At 46.8% G+C, this 19,710-nt stretch overlaps 1 protein-coding gene, 1 long non-coding RNA gene, 1 other non-coding gene and 1 pseudogene across 4 annotated transcripts in view; 2 read left to right on the top strand and 2 right to left on the bottom strand.

Annotated features, from left to right (window-relative positions):
• Positions 1–9,510, top strand: part of CCDC32 (coiled-coil domain containing 32) — a 36,195-nt gene extending 26,685 nt beyond the window's left edge. The window contains exon 4 of the mRNA XM_055278734.2: positions 8,268–9,510. Coding sequence (XP_055134709.1) covers positions 8,268–8,271 — 4 coding nt within the window. The 3' untranslated portion in view covers positions 8,272–9,510. The remainder of the gene's footprint in view (positions 1–8,267) is intronic.
• LOC134736641 (uncharacterized) overlaps positions 1–19,710 on the bottom strand; it is a 47,049-nt gene that overhangs the window by 13,893 nt on the left and 13,446 nt on the right. Inside the window, exon 2 of the long non-coding RNA XR_010120757.1 lies at positions 1,553–1,622. This is a non-coding gene — a long non-coding RNA (uncharacterized lncRNA). The remainder of the gene's footprint in view (positions 1–1,552; positions 1,623–19,710) is intronic.
• LOC129482647 (large ribosomal subunit protein mL42-like) lies at positions 2,227–9,086 on the top strand (annotated as a pseudogene). The gene is made up of 2 exons (XR_008657790.2): positions 2,227–5,738; positions 6,053–9,086. The product of XR_008657790.2 is annotated as a large ribosomal subunit protein mL42-like (transcript).
• Positions 11,171–11,273, bottom strand: LOC129483627 (U6 spliceosomal RNA). The gene has a single exon (XR_008658142.1). It is a non-coding gene; the product is annotated as a U6 spliceosomal RNA (small nuclear RNA).

The raw sequence follows: 19,710 nt of genomic DNA, 5'->3' as shown, positions 1-19,710 counted from the left end.
GATGAGTTTGGGGTAACATGGAATCAAGGGCAAGGAGTGGGGTGTGTGTGTGTGTGTGTGTGTGTCAGGGTGGCAACAATTTGATCACTGTTATTAGGGGAGGGCCCTCTTAAGGTGGCAAATGTTGTCCAGCCAGAGGAACAGCCTGGCCAGCAAATCAACTCAGACAGACCCTGCCTGACATCTCAGAGAGGATGAGGCCAAGAGAGACCTATTGGGCAAGGAAATTTCCTGGGATGGGAGCAGGGGCAGCTGAGAGCTGACTGCCCTGGTCTCTGCCTTTCCTCTCTTCCTCTGCCTGGCCTCTTGCTGAGGTGCCACGGGCCCCCATGTCCCCTGTGCCTCCCTTTGTCTCTTGTCTCTGTCTCAGGCTCCACTTTGCTTTATTTTTCCTGCAGTCCTGCGCGGCTGAGGCTGTGTTGCCACCTCACTTCCTCGCACCTTCGCACTCTCCGTGCTCCGATGGTATGCCTGTCTCTCTTTGACTCTGTTAGTGTGTGTGCCTCTGACTGTATCTGTCTATCTTCCTGGTCTCTGTCGGTCTCTCTTATTCCCAAAGGCCCTGTAACTCCAGAACCCCTGGCAGGAGCAGCTTTTCTGAGGATGGAGCGTGGGACAGCCACCAGTGTGCTGAGTAGAGGTGGCGAAGGACATTCCCAGCCCAGCAGTCGTCATGGTAACAGCCAGGGCAGGCCAGGCAGGGATGTGCAGAACCACGTGGGCTTGACCTTTCTGTGGGTGTCAGGTTTGAGCAGGAGCTGGGGAAAAACAGCAACAACTGCTTCCCTCTGGCCCAGCCCTCAGGGCTTCTGGGCTGGGCTGAATGAAGAAAGGGAGAAGCGGAGAAGTGGGACAGTTGGAGAGAGAGCCAAGAGAGAGACAGGGCTTTAGTCAGAGCCAGCTAGAGAACCCATGGGAAGAGGGACAGGCTGGTCACCGGCAGGCTCCTGCGGTGAGCTGACCTGTGGCAAGCACTAGACCTCAGGCCCCCAGGCGGCAGCGCTCATGGGTGGGTATTAAAGGTCAGTTCCCTATACTCAGAGCTCCCCCAGACTCCTTCAGATCAAATGTCACCTTTTCTATATTGCAAAAGCCTTTACTGCTCTAAGGAAAATATGCTAAATTAAAAAAGAACCAAATTATTCTTTTAAAAATAGAAATATTATAAATGGAAAAGTTCAAAGAAAATAAAACGCATTCCAATCCTCCCTCTGCTTCTCCCAGCTCTAAAATTCCTCCACAGTTGCTTCTCATGCCTGCCAGGTTGGAGGAAAGGGACAGGCCTGGGCCCAGCAGCCTCTTCTCTGACAAGGGCACAGGAAGGGAAGCCGATTGGTTGTTGCCTGAATTTGAGGGGGGCTTGGACTGACAGGCTTCCCCCTAATTCGAACCAGTGAAGGAGACTCATTTCCCTCTATGCCCTCTCTTTCTCCTATTGGGGCGGACATACAGGCAACAGAAAGAGGTGCCCACAGGTGCCCTGCGACCCCTTGAGGGAGAGGCGAGGGGTGCAGGGCAGCCTCGGGTGAGCTCCGTGGAGAACACAGCTTACCGGTGGATCCCATTTCCAGACTTTCACATCATGGCCATGCAAGAGATCTCGAGCTTTCTGGGACACACTGCTATGGAAAACAAGACCACAGCCTCAGAATAAAAAATGTGGTCTTCTTATTTACTGAAAATCCACCTTCAGGAAAGACATGAAGGGGGCACTCACCAGCCAATAGGTGGGTAACTTAACACAGCAGCACCACAGGCTTTCTTTTATACAGGAGTACAATCCCCACATCCCCTTGGAGAACTGCCTCCAGGCCACTCATACAGGGGAAGGGGACACTTGGCAGGAGAGGGGACCGTAGACCTTGTAGTCATAAGTTAGCATGCTGCTAAAAGACTATTTGAAATGAGTGCTGATTACATATATTTGAAAGTGGTCAGCATTACTGAAGCTCCAGCTTTTTTTTTTTTTTTGAGGCGGAGTCTTACTCTATCACCCAGGCTGGAGTGCAGTGGCACTATCTCGGCTCACTGCAACCTCAACCTCCCAGGTTGAAGCAATTCTCCTGCCTCAGCCTCCCCAGTAGCTGAGATTACAGGTGCCCACCGCCATGCCTGGCTAATTTTTCTATTTTTAGTAGAGACGGGGTTTCACCATGTTGGCCAGGCTGGTCTCGAACTCCTGACCTCAAGTGATCCGCCCACCTCAGCCTCCCAAAGTGCTGGGATTACAGGCATGAGCCACCGCGCCCAGCCAAGATCCAGCATTTTTGAGACTTGAACCTTTCTTTCTCTGACTGACATGTATTGTAGAGCTCAAAATAAAGGTTCTGTATTTTGGGAGTTGGTCATCACTCTCTAGTTCTGCTCCTATAGAGCTATTACTGAACCTCTGGCCTCTTCCCTGGGTTCTGGAAACCTTCAGGTACCTGTGGCCCCCAGAACAATGGGCAGGAGACAGGAAGGCTGCTGGTGCCCCGATGGCCCCACACAAGGCCGGGACCTCGGGACACAGGCACTGCATCATTCACTGTTTCCCTGCATGGGCTTCAGGAGTGGATGACAGCCCAGGGCCAAGCCCCTTCCTCTTTTGTTCTGCCCAAGCCCCTTCCCTCCAGCTGGTTTCCTTCCTTGAGTCCCTTGATTCCTCTGTGATCCCTTCTCCAGCTCAGCACCTGGGGCTGGCACCACTCCCCAGGGATCCTGATAAAGTCACAGAGCATCTGCCCAGCGCCTGAGGTGGTGTAAGTTGGGGAAAGTGGGTCATCCTGTTAGTCGCTCCTGCCAGGCCTGGAGCCCCTGGTGGTCCTTTTGAATTCTAGATTCTCTAGGTTCCTTTCTCCAGAATCCTTCCCTTCTTGCTCCACTCATGCTCTCGGCCAGGCCTACCATGTCTCCTGGCAGCCGACTATCTCATACCACCTGCCTTTGTTCTCTATTCCCTTTGCCAAAACCATATTTTCTGGTGAATCCCTCCTCTACTTCAAGGTTCAGCTCAAGTGCCACCATATAAGTGAAGCTGTCCTCAGTCTCCCCTAGGCGACTCTGTGGCCCCATGGAACTTTTTCTCATCACCATCATAGCAGTCATGACTCTGTTTTGACCTCCACTTCTCCACTGGAGAGTGTGTTCCATGGAATGAACTGGCTTGTAGTGTGACCTGTGAACCTCCAGAGCTTGGCTCTGTGTTGCTCACTGAGTACTTGTTCTTGCAGTGGGCACTCACCAAGAGAGGCCCCTGTTCTGGGATGTGAGCCAGAGAAGGTCCCAGACTCGTAACTGCATGTGTCATACTCGCCCTCCACCCAGCTCCCCCTGGCCAGATCACAGCCCCCTCCTGCTGCAGGGCCTGTAGTGCCAGGCTGGTTGCAAGACAGGGGGTCCCAGGCCGGTCGAGGTGGCTCACGCTTGTAATCCCAGCACTTTGGGAGGCCGAGGCGGGCGGATCACGAGGTCAGGAGATCGAGACCATCCTGGCTAACACGGTGAAACCCCGTCTCTACTAAAAAATACAAAAAATTAGCCGGGTATGGTGGCAGGCGCCTGTAGTCCCAGCTACTCGGGAGGCTGAGGCAGGAGAATGGAGTGAACCCAGGAGGTGGAGCTTGCAGTGAGCCGAGATTGCGCCACTGCACTCCAGCCTGGGCGACAGAGCGAGACTCCGTCTTAAAAAAAAAAAAAAAAAAAAGACGGGGTCCTCACCTCTGAGAAAATCATGGCTTGGCCCATTGGCACCCCATTTGGGATGCAGAATGGAGCAACAACAGCTGGCTGGTGTCTGAACGCTATTTCCCCAGCCCTGGGCAGCCATCTCCTGTAGCTGTTCCCTCATCCCATGGCTTTACCAACCCCCCTTGCTGCACTGGAGGGCCTGGAGAGCAAGTAGGTTCAGAGTGGGAAGACAGGGCTAAAGGCATCTTCCCAGTCTTCTCTCCTTCCCCTTCCTCCCAGCAGTTGTAGCTGTGCTGCGTGATGATGTGGAACAGAGCACAGTCTTAATTAACTGCTCAGCCCTGCTCATTAGTGCCTCTGGAAGCCCAAGAAGCCAGAGTTAGGAAGCCTCAATCACAGTGAAGACCCCGGCTGCAGGCCTCCTGGGTGATCGCTAGTCCTGTGTCTCCTGAATTGTGTCTGTGTGACTTGGGACCCCTTTGGGGGACTCCAGCAGAAGACACTCCCCCCAACCCTGAGGCTGGGGAAGGGCTAAAGCTGGAGGGAGTCACTGCTGGATTAAGGGAGTCGCTGCTGGATTAACCTACCTCATGGGCAGCTCTGATCAAATACCTATGTTTCTCTTGCTGACAGCATAGAGCCTGGAGTCCTTGGCTTAGCAGTCAAGCTCCTCCACAATCTGGTCCCACAGGACTTTCCCAACCTAATTTCCTCCTTCCATCCTAGCAGACAAGGAGGGAAGGCAAAGGCTAGGCCCCCTCGTGGGCTCCCACTGGTGTGTGCAGAGCATTTCAGGGACAGCATATGGTGGAACATGTGAAACTCCACTGCAATCAGAGAAAGATGAACGAATGATTAAATAAACCACATGTGCTCAAATCTCGCACACTGATGACTTCCCTGCTTTTGGAGGGACTTAGCAAGGAGCCTGGTGTGTTGTTCAGCATGCACTATTTTTTTTTTTTTTTTTTTTTTTTTTGGTTGTGAAAAGGAATAAAGAACCATGAAGTGCCTGAAGACTGAACGAAAGGAAGCTGAGTGGAGGAGGAGAGAAGGGGCGGGCCCTAAAAACTATAAATCTATAGGCCCAATTTCAGTATGTGGAAAAACTCCTTCAAAATATCAATTTGTAAACACCCTAGATCAAATGAGATAATGCTCATGAAAGCACTTCTTGAACTGCAAAGGGTTAGAAATATAAAGCATTATTCTGTAATATTTCTGTTCAGTGCAGACTTTAAAACAGATGCTATGGGGAGGCTGGAGATTTATGATAATGGCTCATCACCTGAGGTGCTCATACAATTTGGGCTGTTTCATTTAATTAGTCATTGCCTCTCATGTAGACTACTGCAGAAGCCTCCTAAGTGGCCTCCCCACCTCTGCATTCTCCCCCATCCCATTCATCTTATATGCCACCGTCACGTTAATCTTCCTGATGCACAGCTCTGATCAAATACCTGTAATAATTCTCCTGCTGACTGCACAGAGCCTGGAGTCACTGGCTTAGCAGTCAAGACCCTCCACAGTCTGGTCCCCCAGGACTTTCCCAAACTGATTTCCTTCCTTCCATCATGGCAGGCATGGGCTTGGGAAGATCAAGTCACTAAACCCAAGACCACACAGATACCAAGAGGCAGATCATACAGCCAAGCCTTCAGACCCCGACATCTGACTCCAAGACCATTCTGAGCCCATCACTTCCTCACTTTGATGGTGCAATGGATTGTGTGTTTGTGACCCTCTAAAATATACATGTTGAAACACTGATCCTGATGTGATGGTATATGGAGATGGAACTTTGGGGAGGTAATTAGGTCATGAGAGTGGACCCTTTATCAATGGGATTAGTGCCCTTACAAAAAGGGGCCAGAGACCTAGCTAGTTCTCTTCTGCCATGTGAGGATACAATGATAAGTGGACAGTTGGTGATATGGTTTGGCTATGTCCCAACCCAAGTCTCATCTTGAACTGTAGTTCCCACAATCCCCACGTGTGGTGGGAAGGACCCAGTGGGAGGTAATTGAATCATGGGGGCAGTTTCCCCCATGCCATTCTTGTGATAGTAAGTTCTCACAAGATCTGATGGTTTTATTTTTTTTTTATTTTTTATTTTTTATTTTATTTTTTTTTGAGACGGAGTCTCGCTCTGTCGCCCGGGGTGGAGTGCAGTGGCGCAATCTCGGCTCACTGCAAGCTCCGCCTGCCGGGTTCACGCCATTCTCCTGCCTCAGCCTCTCCGAGTAGCTGGGACTACAGGCGCCCGCCACCACGCCCGGCTAATTTTTTGTATTTTTTAGTAGAGACGGGGTTTCACCGTGGTCTCGATCTCCTGACCTTGTGATCCACCCGCCTCGGCCTCCCAAAGTGCTGGGATTACAAGCGTGAGCCAAGATCTGATGGTTTTAGAAGGGGCTTCCCCCTTCGATCGGCTCTCATTCTTCTCCTTCCTGCCACCCTGTGAAGAACATATTTGCTTCCCCTTCTGCCATGAATGCAAGTTTCCTGAGGCCTCCCCAGCCATGCCAAACCGTGAGCCAATTAAACCTCTTTCCTTTATAAATTACCCAGTCTCCGGTATGTTCTTATAGCAGTGTGAGAATGGACTAATACAGTTGGAGACCCAGAAGAGGGCTTTCTCCCAGAACTGGACCCTGCTGGCCCCCAAGTCTCAGACTCCAACCTTGGAACTGTGAGAAATAAACCTGACTAAGGTTAGACCTGACTAAGACAAATGGATACTGCTGCAGTGATCTTTCCACAGAGAGCTTTTTCTCTTCTTTGCAAAAATTTCCTTAGGACAAATTCCCAGGAGTGGGATTCCCAGGTCAAAAGTCATTAATATTTTAAATGGCTGTGTGAATTGACATAACGCTTCACAAAAGAACTGGGCTGATTTATTTTTTAGCCAATGATGTAGATATACACAAGTTTCACCAGCCCCTCTTGGGATCTTAGCCATTCTAATGCCTGCTTTCTAACGGCGTAGTTAGAATGTATTGTAAAAGTTATTTGATTTGTTCATGTGTTATTCAGGGATTGCTCTCATCTCCAAGTCTTTGCTCAAATATTCTTGGTGTGGTCTACCCCAACTACTCTATTTCAAATGAAAACACTCCCTCCTCCTACACCCGTTACTCTCCTTACTCTGCTGTTTTTCCACATTATTTGGCATCTTATAATACATACTTTTCTCATTTATTATGTATATCCTTTTTTTAAAAACATGCTGAAAACTCTTTATAACAATGCAGGACAATGGCCAGGCACAGTGGCTCACGCCTGTAATCTCAGCACTTTGGGAGGCTGAGGTGGGTGGATTACAAGGTCAGCAGTTCGAGACCAGCCTGGTCAATATGGTGAAACCCCGTCTCTACTAAAAATACAAAAATTAGCCGGGCATGGTGGTGCGCGCCTGTAGTCCCAGCTACTCCTACTGAGGCAGGAGAATCGCGTGAACCCAGGAGGCAAAGGTTGCAGTGAGCTGAGATCACACCACTGCACTCCAGCCTGGGCAACAGAGGGAAAATCCATCTCAAAATAAGTAAATAAATAAAATAATAATAATGCAGGACAATTATGTATAGCAAACACTTTCAAAATTTAAACTCCTTCAACATTTAATTCTTCAGCATTATGTAGACTTTTAATTGTACATCTCCCCCCGACCCTGACCCCAACTAGAATGTAAGTTCCATTTTGTCTATTAATTTACTGATGTGTTCCCAATACTAAAACAGAGCCTGGGGCATAGCAAGATCATGAGGGTCAAACAAGATAATGCCTGTACGTAGCCTGCGGTGGGCAGCACCTGGTACAGAGCTCATGATGAACCAGTATCCTCTTCCTCTTACGTGTCCACCAACAGGAGAATAGAAATTACGATATATAATATTATAAATTGGCCAGGTGCGATGGCTCATGCCTGTAATCCCAACACTTTGAGAGGCTGAGGCAGGAGGAATGCTTGAACACAGGAGTTTGAGACCAGCCTGGGCAACATGGTGAAACCCCCCCCCCCATAAAAAATACAAAAAAATTAGCCAGGCCTGGTGGCACGTGCCAGCCTGAGGTGGGAGGATCAACTGAACCCGGGAGGTCGAGGCTGCAGTGAGCTGTGATCATGCCACTGCATTCCAGCCTGGGTGACAGAGTAAGACTCTCAAAAAAAAAAAAAAAAAAAAAAAAAACAAACAAATTCAAGTAAAACAATTAAATTATAACTCATTAAAATGATAATTACAAAGAATATGCAGCAGTATGGAAAACAGTTTATAACTAATGTTAAGTGAAAAAAGCAGACTACAAATTTGTCCACGATTACAACTGGGTAAAAATAATTTAAGAGCTATACAAAAATAAGGAGACAAGATGATGGGCTCATGGTGAGCAGCTGTTAAGCACGGATGAAAATTGATGTGCCCAGAAGCAGATTCTCTTTGAAGCATCTTTTTTCATACTACCTGATAAGCATCTTGCTACATGGCAGTAGCAGCAGTAAGATGGGTGGTATCAAAGAGAACTATCTGCAAATATTTATCTTCAATCCAAAATGGAGCCTTATGTTTGTCATAAATCTACATACTCTTCTTTTCCAGGTGACTACAATTGCAAAGTAGACTTTGCTTTGACATCTGATGCCAGGACAATAGTATGTTACCATCCTTCTGTAGACATTCCATATGAATGCACAAAACCTATCCCTTGACCAGATCCTGTGTATAATAATGAAGAAACACATGTTCAAGTGCTGAAAACTAGAGAAGAAAAAAGTGAACACCTTGAGCGAGAACCCATAATAGAACAACTTAGCAAAATGTTCTTTATACTAAGTATGGTTGGCATCTTCGTGGACATTAGCACAGATGTCAGAAGAAACTGGATCCTCCAGAAGACAGATGATATTGAGGTTCTTGGGGAATTAAAGAGAAATATTACCCTCTGCCTCATTTGCCATTGGAGAAAGTGCAATCTGGTGTATGCACTAATAATAATAATAACATGTCTTTTCATATTTAAAAAAGAAACCACAAAATCTTTAGGAGGCTGAGGTGGGTGGATTGCTTGAGTCAGGAGTTTGAGAGCAGCTTGAGCAACATAGACCCCATCTCTAAAAAAATTAGCCAAGTGTGGTGATGTGTGTCTGTGGTGCAACTACTTGGAAGGCTGAGGTAGGAGGATTGCTTGAGCTCAGGAGGTTGAGGCTGCAGTGAGCAGTGATCATGCCTCTGCATTCCAGCCTTGGTGACAGAGCAAGACCCTGTCTCAACAACAACAACAAAAATCAAAATCTATGCAAAATTTAAACCCAATCTTGCGCTAGTCTTGTGGGAATGAAGATTAATTTACCTAAAAATGCTCCTCTGGTTTTTGTAATTCTTTTTGTTACTTTTTAAAAATATAAATTTGGCCAGGCACGGTGGCTCACGCCTGTAATATCAGCTACTAGGGAAGCTGAGGCAGGAGAATTGCTTGAACCTGGGAGGCGGAGGTTGCAGTGAGCAGAGACCCGCCACTGCACTCCAGCCTGGGTGACAGGGTGAGACTCTGTCTCAAAAAAAAAAAATAAACAAATAAATAAATAAATATAAATTTAAGGGGTACAGGTGAAGTTTTGTTACATAGATATATTACACAGTGGTGAAGTCTGGGCTTTTAGTGTAATAATCATCTAAATAATGCACATTGTACCTCCTGATTTCCCATCCTTCACCCACCTCCCACCCTCCTACCCTCCCAAGTCTCCAGTGTCTACTATTCCACACTCTGTGTTCACGTGTACACATTTAGCTCCACTTATAAATGAGAACATGCCGTAAAAAATATGGAACACTTCACAAATTTGCATGTCATCTGTATCAGTCCACTTTGCATTGCTCTAAAGGAATATCTGAGGTGCGGTGGCCCATGCCTGTAAACCCAGCACTTTTGAAGGCTGAGATGGGTGGATTGCTTGAGCTCAGGAGTTCAAGACCAGCCTGGGCAACATGGCAAAACCCTGTCTCTACAAAAAATACAAAAAATTAGCCAGGTGGTGGCGCACGCCTGTAATCCCACCTACCCAGGAAGCTAAGGTGGGAGTATCACTTGAGCCCGGGAGTCAGTTCCAAGATTGTGCCACTGCACTCCAGCCTGGGTGACAGAGTGAGATCCTGTCTCGAAAAAAAAGGAATATCTGAGACTGGGTAATTTATAAAGAAAAGTGGTTTATTTGGCTTACGGTTCTACAGGCTGTATGAGAAGCATGACACCAGCATCTGCTGCTGGTGAGGCCTCAGGAAGCTTACAATCATGGTGGAAGGCAAAGTGGACCCAGTGTGTCACATGGCAAGAGAGGGACCAAGTGAGAGAGAGAGAGAGAGAGAGAGAGAGGAGGTGCCAGGCTCTTTTAAACAACCAGAGAGAGAGAGAGAAAGAGAGAGAGGCGGTGCCAGGCTTTTTTAAACAAGCAGATCTCACGTGAACTCAGAGTGAGAGCTCACTCACCACCGTAAGGACAGCACCAAGCCATTCATGAGGCATCTGCTGCCATGACCCAAACATCTCCCATTAGGCCCACCTCCAACATTGGAGGTCACTTTTTTTTTTTTTTGAGATGGAGTTTCGCTCTTGTTGCCCAGGCTGGAGTGCAATGGCACAATCTTGGCTCACTGCGACCTCCCAGGTTCAAGTAATTCTCCTGCCTCAGCCTCCTGAGTAGCTGGGATTAAAGGCATGTGCCACCACGCCTGGCTCACTTTTTGTATTTTTAGTAGAGATAGGGGTTTCACCATGTTGGCCAGGCTGGTCTCGAACTCCTGACCTCAGGTGATCCACCCACCTTGGTCTCTCAAAGCATTGGGATTTCAGGAGTGAGCCACCATGCCCGGCCTGAGGTCACATTTTAACATGAGATTTGGAAGGGACAAACTATCCAAACCAGCCGGGCACGGTGGCTCACACCTGTAATCCCAGGACTTTGGGAGGGCAAGGCAGGCAGATCACGAGGTCAGGAGATCGAGACCATCCTGGCTAACACAGTGAAACCCTGTCTCTACTAAAAATACAAAAAATTAGGCCGGGCGCGGTGGCTCACGCTTGTAATCCCAGCACTTTGGGAGGCCGAGGCGGGTGGATCACAAGGTCAGGAGATCGAGACCACGGTGAAACCCCGTCTCTACTAAAAATATTAAAAAAATTAGCCGGGCGTGGTGGCGGGCGCCTGTAGTCCCAGCAGCTCGGAGAGGCTGAGGCGGGAGAATGGCGTGAACCCGGGAGGCGGAGCTTGCAGTGAGCCGAGATTGCGCCACTGCACTCCAGCCTGGGCGACAGAGCGAGACTCCGTCTCAAAAAAAAAAAAAAATACAAAAAATTTGCCAGGCACGGTGGCAGATGCCTGTAGTCCCAGCTACTCGGGAGGCTGAGGCAGGAGAATGGCGTGAACCCGGGAGGCGGAGTTTGCAGTGAGCCGAGATCGCGCCACTGCACTCCAGCCTGGGCGATAGAGCGAGACTCCGTCTCAAAAAAAAAAAAAAAAATCCAAACCATCAGATCAATGCTTGCGCAGGGGCCATGCTAATCTCTGTATGTTCCAATTTTAGTATATGCACTGCGGAACAGAGTACTCACTTTTTATTTTGATACAATTTCAAACTTACAGAAAAGTTGAATGTACAAGAAATTTCCAAATACCTTTTCCCCAGATTCACTGATGTTACCACAATTTGCATGTGCTTGCTCTCTCTCCCTCTGCTTTTTCTCTCTGCATATAAATGCATTTCCCAAGAATAAACACATAACCAACCAAATAATAGAGTTTCTATTATTTGTACTATTTTCACAAATAAAAAGGCCGAGGAAACGTGTGTTTTTTTTCCTGTGATCCTGGGCCACAATTTCACCAGGTTCAGGATGCAAGGCCCTTTTCTATATTCTTTGGACCTCTGTCATCTGAAAACACTGGCAAAGCACCACTCCAGTGATGCTACCATGTGTTAAGCTTCCCCTTAAGACTCCTGGCAGAGAGTAGCATATTGTGCACCAAGGTTGTGTGGGAAAAGGGGCTGAGATTAAGCCACCCCTGCAGAGCGGCTGCTTCTCGTGTACGTGTGGGTCCACAGAGGTTTCTGTGACCCTGGAAGCCTGTCCAGCTGAGCTGACCTTCACCGGGGAACAGAATCTCCAGAGAAAGGCACTTAGCTGCCTACTGGGTCCCCACCCAAAGACTGCTGAAAATATTTCTTCAGAATGCTGAGCGCTGAATACCACTCAGCATGTGCTGGAGCCAGAGGTGGTTAGACACGAGTCTGTCCTTGGAACTCCCAGGCTCAGAGCCACCATTATGCAAAGAGGACTGTTGAGGGGTTTTCTTTTACTTTTCTTTTCTTTTTCTTTTTTTTTTTTTAATAGTTTTTTGAGAAATGGGATCTGTGCTAAGGGCTTTGGGCAGGCCGGCTAGGAGGATGGAAGAAGTTTCCCATTTGCTTGTGGACAAGGCCTGCGCCCATATAATCAACTCCAACCCACCTCCGACACCACCAGGGTAACATCCCTGCCCACTCTCTCCTCAGGCCATCTGCATTACCAGACCTGGGGTCTTCCCCTCCCTGGATTTGAGGGCCCTGGACTCTTTGCAGCCTCTACCTCATGCCCAACCAGGACAAGCCTTGAGCACAGGCAAAACAGATTCCACAGTCTGCAGCCCATGGCAAAGAATTTCATGTCATTCCCTCTTCCACTCCTCCCTTGGTCTGGCCTTGCCTTGAGACCCAGCCCTGGCTCCATGCAAGCTCCAGGGTTAATGATGGCCTTGCCTCTGCTACTCTTCCCTTCACTCTCAGACTCCCCCACCCCCTGGGCTGTTACTTCTTAACTTTTTAATTTAGAGAAGTTAGTCTCTCTGGGCCTGTTTCCTTATCTGAAAAAATGAGATAATGATATTTACCTTAGAGGGTGGTGGTGAGGGAGAAAGAAGACCAAGTGTGTGAATGTACATGACTGATCGTGCAAGTGTTAGCCAAGTCCGAATCTTCCCCATGAGAGTGGCCAGAGCTTCACCTCTCTGTTTACACTCTAGAAGTGCCCTGTGCTGAAGGTTGTAAACTGCTCAGTCAGTATCGACTGCTGAGGCTGATTTCTGTTGAAAAGATTATTGCCTATTTTTATCTATCAAATTGACAAAATTACCGAAGTTAGGCCACAGGGAGTAGGGGAAAGGGCCTTCTTGTACACTAGTAGTAGCGGAATGAATGGGTACAATCTTGATACCTGATATCTTAGTCTGTTTTCTGTTGCTTATAACAGAATATCTAAAACCAAGCAATTTATAAAGAAAAGAAGTATATTTCTTACTCTTATGGAGGCTAAGAAGTCCAAGGTCAAGGGGCTGTATCTGGTGAAAGCCTTCTTGCTGGTGGGAACTCTGCAGCATCCCAAGGCACCACATGGTGAGGGGGCTGAACATGCTAATGTGCTAGCTCAGGTCTCTCTTCCTCTTCTTATAAAGCCACCAGCTCCCCTCCCATAGTAACCCATTAATCCACGAATTTATGAATGAAAGAACCCATCTGTGAGAGAGCAGAGCCCTCATTATCCAATCACCTCTTAAAGGCCCCACCTCCCAATACTGCCACACTGGGGATTAAGTTTCAACAAGAGTTTGGAGGGTACAAATATTCAAACCATAGCACCTATGTACAACATTAAGAACATTCGGTGGGGTGCAGTGGCTCTCGCCTGTAATCCCAGCACCTTGGGAGGCCGAGGCGGGTGGATCGCTTGAGATCAGGAGTTCGAGATCAGCCTGGGCAACATGGTGAAACCCTGTTTACTAAAAATACAAAAATTAGATAGGCATGGTGGCCCACATCTGTAGTCTCAGCTACTCGGGAGGCTGAGGCAGGAGAAATGCTTGAACCTGGGAGGCGGACGTTGCAGTGAGCTGAGATCGTGCCACTGCACTCTAGCCTAGGTGACAGAGTGAGACTATGTCGCAAAAAAAAAAAAAAAAAAGCAGTTCGAGACCAGCCTAGGCAACACAGTGAAAGTCTGTCTCTACTAAAAATACAAAAATTAGCCGAGCATGGTGGCCTGCGCCTATAATCCCAGCTACTTGGAAGGCTGAGACGGGAGGATCATCTGAACCTGGGAGGCAGAGGTCGCAGTGAGCTGAGATCACATCACTGTACTGCTGTCTCAGTGTACTGCTGCTCTGGCAAGACCTTGTCTCAAAAAATAAAGTAAAATAAAAAATTCAGTATATTTACTTTATTATTATTATTTTTATGAGTCAGAGTCTCGCTTTATCGCCCAGGCTGGAGTGCAGTGGCGCTCACTGCAACCTCTGCCTCCCAGGTTCAAGTGATTCTCCTGCCTCAGCATCCTGAGAAGCCAAGACTACAGGCACATGCCACCATGCCCAGCTAATTTTTGTATCTTTAGTAGAGATGGGTTTTTGCCATGTTAGCTAGGCTGCTCTTGAACTCCTGACCTTAGGTGATCTGCCCGCCTCAGCCTCCGAAAATGCTGGGATTACAGGTGTGAGCCACTGCGCCCAGCCAGTACATTTGCTCTAATTAAGCAGTTTCCCTTATAGGAGTCTATTAGAAATATTTACAAATGTGTACAAGGTCATATGACAAAGGCATTCACTGCAGCATTATTTGTAATGGAAAAGTATATGGAGACAATCTGAATGTCTGAAATTAGTTAAATTCTGGAGTTGTGAAACTGCCATGCTATGGAATACCATGTGACTGTCAATAATAATGATGGAGATCATTATGTACTGATGTGGAAAGATTTTATGCTTTTAAGAAAAAACAGGCCGGGCGCGGTGGCTCACGCTTGTAATCCTAGCACTTTGGGAGGCCTAGGCGGGCGGATCACAAGGTCAGGAGATCGAGACCACGGTGAAACCCCGTCTCTACTAAAACTACAAAAAATTAGCCGGGCGTGGTGGCGGGCGCCTGTAGTCCCAGCTACTCGGAGAGGCTGAGGCAGGAGAATGGCATGAATCCGGGAGGCGGAGCTTGCAGTGAGCCGAGATTGTGCCACTGCACTCCAGCCTGGGCGACAGAGGGAGACTCCATCTCAAAAAAAAAAAAAAAAAAAAAAAGAAGAAAAAAAGAAAAAACAGCAAGTTACAGTATTATTTTCAGTTATATAAAACAGTACCTGGCATACAGTAGCTAATCAATAAATATTTATTGAGCTGAAAGAACATGAGCCCAGCCTGTTAAAAACAAATGACCCCCCAACACACACTTATAAACAAGCCCACATATTTTCATGAAAAAAATGTTCTGGAAGGACAGTGACCACTGTCAATTGTGTTTATCCCTAGTGCATGAGCAGCTTTAACTTTCTCTGGCTCTGGTCTACACAGCCCGCATTGTGTGAGGTGAGGCTGCAGTGGGCCCATGCAGGCACCGGGCAGTTCACAGGTGTTGTTGCAGAGGTCTTTCGTCCGCACTCTCAGTGGGAAAGAATAGTAAAGCCCAGCCACCATCCACGGTGACCTGCAGGTCATGGAGAGAAAAAAAAAGGCCAAGGACAAAATGTAATTATTGACACTATTTTATTTATACCTAAGGAGAGACACCAAAGTATGAGCTCCCAAGGGCCAGGGCGTTGGGTGGACCAGACATTGTGGGCGGGTGGCTTTTAAGTCTTGGAGAACCCAGGCCAGAGGCCACCCAGTATTCCCTGAGCACCTATGGCTGAATCCTGAATGTCCTGGGTCTCTGCACTCAAAGCTTAAGGGAGAAACAAGGGGTGTCAGGGAGGGTCAGCTCTGAGGAGCAGGTGAGGTCCCAGTGGCCTGCCAGGGTGAGGTCAAAGGAGATGAGGTCTGGGTAAGAGGACACTTCAGGTCGGTTACAGTGGCCTGAAAAGAACTGGCAGGCCTCCCTGAGGTCTTGGAAATAAGTCTAAAGGAGTGTGGCTTTAGAATATTTAGAAGGACTTTTTCAAAATTTAGGAGACATAACATAGTTTGGGGAGACTAGAAAAAGAGGGCTCGGCCGTACATGGTAGCTCATGCCTGTAATCCCACCACTTTGGGAGGCTGAGGCGGGCGGATTACCTAAGGTCAGGAGTTTGAGACTAGCCTGGCCAACATAGTGAAACCCCGTCTCTACTAAAAATACAAAAATTGGCCGGGCGCAGTGGCTCACGCCTGTAATCCCACCAATTTGGGAGTCGAAGGTGAGTGGATCACGAGGTCAGGAGTTCGAGACCAGCCCGGCCAAGACGGTAAAACCCCGTCTCAACTAAAAATACAACAAAATTAGCCAGGCACAGTGGCAGGTGCCTGTAATCCGAGCTACTCGGGAGGCTGAGGCAGAAGAATTGCTTGAACCTGGGCGGCAGAGGTTGCAGTGAGTCGAGATCGTGCCACTGCACTCCAGCCTGGGCGACAGAGTGAGACTCCATCTCAGAAAAAAAAAAAAAAGAACAGCTTGGCTGGGCATGGCAGCTCATGCCTGTAATCCCAGCATCTTGGGAGGCTGAGTGAGGGGAATGCTTGAGCCCGAGACCAGCCTGGGCAACATGGTGAGACTCTGCCTCTACAAAAAATTTAAAAATTAGCTGGGCATAGTGGCATAGGCCTGTAATCATAGCTACACAGGAGGCTGAGGCAGGAGGATTGCTTGAGCCCAGGAGGTCGAGGCTGTAGAAAACCTGGGCAACAGAACAAGATCCAGTCTCCAAAAAAAAAAAAAAAAAAGAACAGCTTGATGAATTTTTCCAAAGGTATACACTCATGTAACCACCACCCCAATGAAGACAGAGCCTTTCCATCATTCCAGAAAGTTCTCTCATGCCTCTTTGCAGCCAACTGCCCCAACCCCCATAAGCCCCAGGCAACCACTGATCTGCTGTCCCTATAGCTTAGTTTTGTCCATTCTAGAATTTTACATAAATCCAGTTATACAGTACATACTCTTTTGTGTCTGGCTTCTTTCACTCAACATAATATTTTTAAGATTATGCATGTTGTGGCCGGGCACGGTGGCCCATGCCTGTAATCCCAGCACTTTGGGAGGCCGAGGCGGGTGGATCACGAGGTCAGGGGATCGAGACCATCCTGGCTAACACAGTGAAACCCCATCTCTACTAAAAATATAAAAAATTAGCTGGGCGTGGTGGCAGGCACCTGTAGTCCCAGCTACTCAGGAGGCTGGGGCAGGAGAATGGCATGAACCTGGGAGGCGGAGCTGGCAGTGAGCTGCGATCGCGCCACTGTACTTTAGCTTGGACAACAGAGCAAAACTCAGTCTCAAAAAAAAAAAAAAATTAGCTGGGTGTGGTGGCGGGCGCCTGTAGTCCCAGCTACTCGGGAGGCTGAGGCAGGAGAATGGCATGAACCCGGGAGGCTGGAGCTTGCAGAGCTGAGATCACGCCATTGCACTCCAGCCTGGGCAACAGAGTGAGACTCCCATCTCAAAAAAAAAAAAAAAAAAAAGATTATACATGTTGTATGTATCAATAATTTGTCTTTTAAATTACTGACTTGTCTTTAATTGTTCTGGATATACCACAATTTACTTATCCATTCTCCCGTCAACTGATATTTGTCTCCAGTTTTTGGCTATTGTGAATAAAACAGCTATGAACATTCATGTACAGCTTTTCTGTGAATATACGTTTTCATTTACCTTGGGTAAATACCACAAAATGGAACTACTGTTATGTCTGTTAGTTTTATTTTTAAAAACTGTCAATATGTTTTCTAAAGTGGTTGTCCCATTTAACACTCCCACCAGCAATGAATGAGAGTTCTAATTGTTCCATGTGTTCAACAGGACTTGGTAGTATCAGTCTTTTTAATTTTAGCCATTCTGGTGGGTGTGTATTTCACTGTGGCTTTAATTTGCATTTCTCAGTTGGCTATTGATAGTGAGAATATTTTCATTTGTTTATTGACCCTTTTTATATCCTATTTAATAAACTATCTTTTACCTATTTATTTTTATAATTCAAAAAATTTTTTCAACATAATTTTACTGAAGTAGTTGAGGTAATTATGGTTGTTTCTTTTTTACAGGTAAGGAAAATAAATCCAGAGAGAGTTATCCACCTTTTCCTTTTTTTTTTTTTTTTTTTTTTGAGATGGAGTTTCGCTCTTGTTGCCCAGGCTAGAGTGCAATGGCAGGATTTTGGCTCACCACAACCTCCACCTCCCAGGTTCAGGCAATTCTCTTGCCTCAGCCTCCTGAGTAGCTGGGATTACAGGCATGCACCACTATGCCTGGCTAGCTTTGTATTTTTAATGGAGACGGGGATTCTCCATGTTGGTCAGGCTGGTCTTGAACTTCTGACCTCAGGTGATCCGCCCGCCTCAGCCTCCCAAAGTGCTGGGATTACAGGCATGAGCCACCGCGCCCAGCCCTTATCCACCTTTTCTTGTAACAGATAACCAGCAGCTGGCCAGGTACAGTGGCTCACTCCTGTAATCCCAGCACTTTGGGAGGCCGAGGTGGGTGGATCACCTAAGTGAGGTCAGGAGTTCAAGACCAGCCTGACTAACATGGCGAAAACTCTATCTCTACTAAAAATACAAAAATTAGCCAGGTGTGGTGGCATACGCCTATAGTCCCCACTACTCGGGAGGCTGAGGCGGAAGAAGTGACTGAACCCTGGAGACAGAAGTTGCAGTGAGTGAGACTGCGCCACTGCCCTTCAGTCTGGGCAACAAGAGTGAAACTGTTTCAAGAAAAAAAAAAGAAAGAAAGAAAAGAAAACCAGCAGCTTGTGGCAGCAACTCTTGAGTTATGCTGAGCAACTGTCTGTGCTGCAAAGGTAGGGATTGTCCTCCTCAGGCTTTGCTGAGTGACATCTACATGCTTAACAGGCTTTACTTAAGGTACCCAAGTGTTTGAGAATAAACTAGAACCATCTGATATTTTAGCTACCTGTCCAGTAACATTTAAAAAGCAGATGTACACCTAAATTAATGGAAAGACATTCTATGTTCATTGATCAGAAGACTTAACATGGTTAAGATGCCAGTTTTCCCCAAAATGATCTACAGATTCATTGCCATCTACAGCAAAATCACAGCTGGATTTTTTGGTAGAAATTGACAAGCTGATTCTAAAATTCATATAGAAATTCCAGGAATCCAGAATAGCCAAAACAGTCTTGAAAAAGAAGACCAAAGTTGGAGGGCTCACACTTCCTAATTTCAAAACTTCCTATAAAACCGTGGTAATCAAGACAGTGTGGTACTGCCAGAAGGATAGACATAAAGCAATAGAATAGAATCGTGAGTCCAGAAATATACCCTTACATTTATGATTAATTGATTTTCAACAAGAGTGCCAAGACAATTGAACGGAGAAAAAAATAGTATTTTTAAAAAATGGTGCTGGGACAACTGGATATCCAATTGCAAAGGAATGAAATCGGACCCCTATCTGACACCCTTCATGCCATATATTTCTTTTTTTCTCTTTTTTTAATAATCTGCATTACTTTGGAGAAACCATATATTTCTTAGAAGAAATACAGGAAGAAAATATAGGAATAATATTTGTGACCTTGGGATGGGCCAAAGCACAAGTGACAAAAGAAAAAAATAAACTGGACTTTATCACAATTATAAATTTTGGTGCTTCAAAGAACACCAACAGGAAGGCGAAAAGACAATTCACAGAATGGCATAAAATATCTGCAAATCAGATACCTGATAAGGGACTTCTATCTGGAATTTATGAAGAACTTTAACAACTCAATCATAAAATGACAAATAACCCAATTAAACAATGGTCAAAGGATCCGAATAGACATAGCTCCAAAGAAGATATGGAAATGGCCACTAGCCATTATGGAGAGGCAAATCAAAACTACAATAAGATACCACTTAACACTCATTAGGATGGCTATTATCAAAAAGATAGACAATAACAAGAGTCTGCGAGGATGTAGAGAAACTGGAACCCTCATACATTGTTAGTGGGAACGTACAATGGTGCATCCACTTTGGAAAACAGTCATATGATGCAGCAATTTCACTCCTAGGTGTATCCCACACAAAAACTTGTATATGAATATTCA

This window comes from Symphalangus syndactylus, chromosome 5 (genome assembly GCF_028878055.3).
Source record: "Symphalangus syndactylus isolate Jambi chromosome 5, NHGRI_mSymSyn1-v2.1_pri, whole genome shotgun sequence".
Taxonomy (NCBI): Eukaryota; Metazoa; Chordata; class Mammalia; order Primates; family Hylobatidae; genus Symphalangus; species Symphalangus syndactylus.
This window is presented reverse-complemented; position numbering and strand designations above follow the sequence as displayed.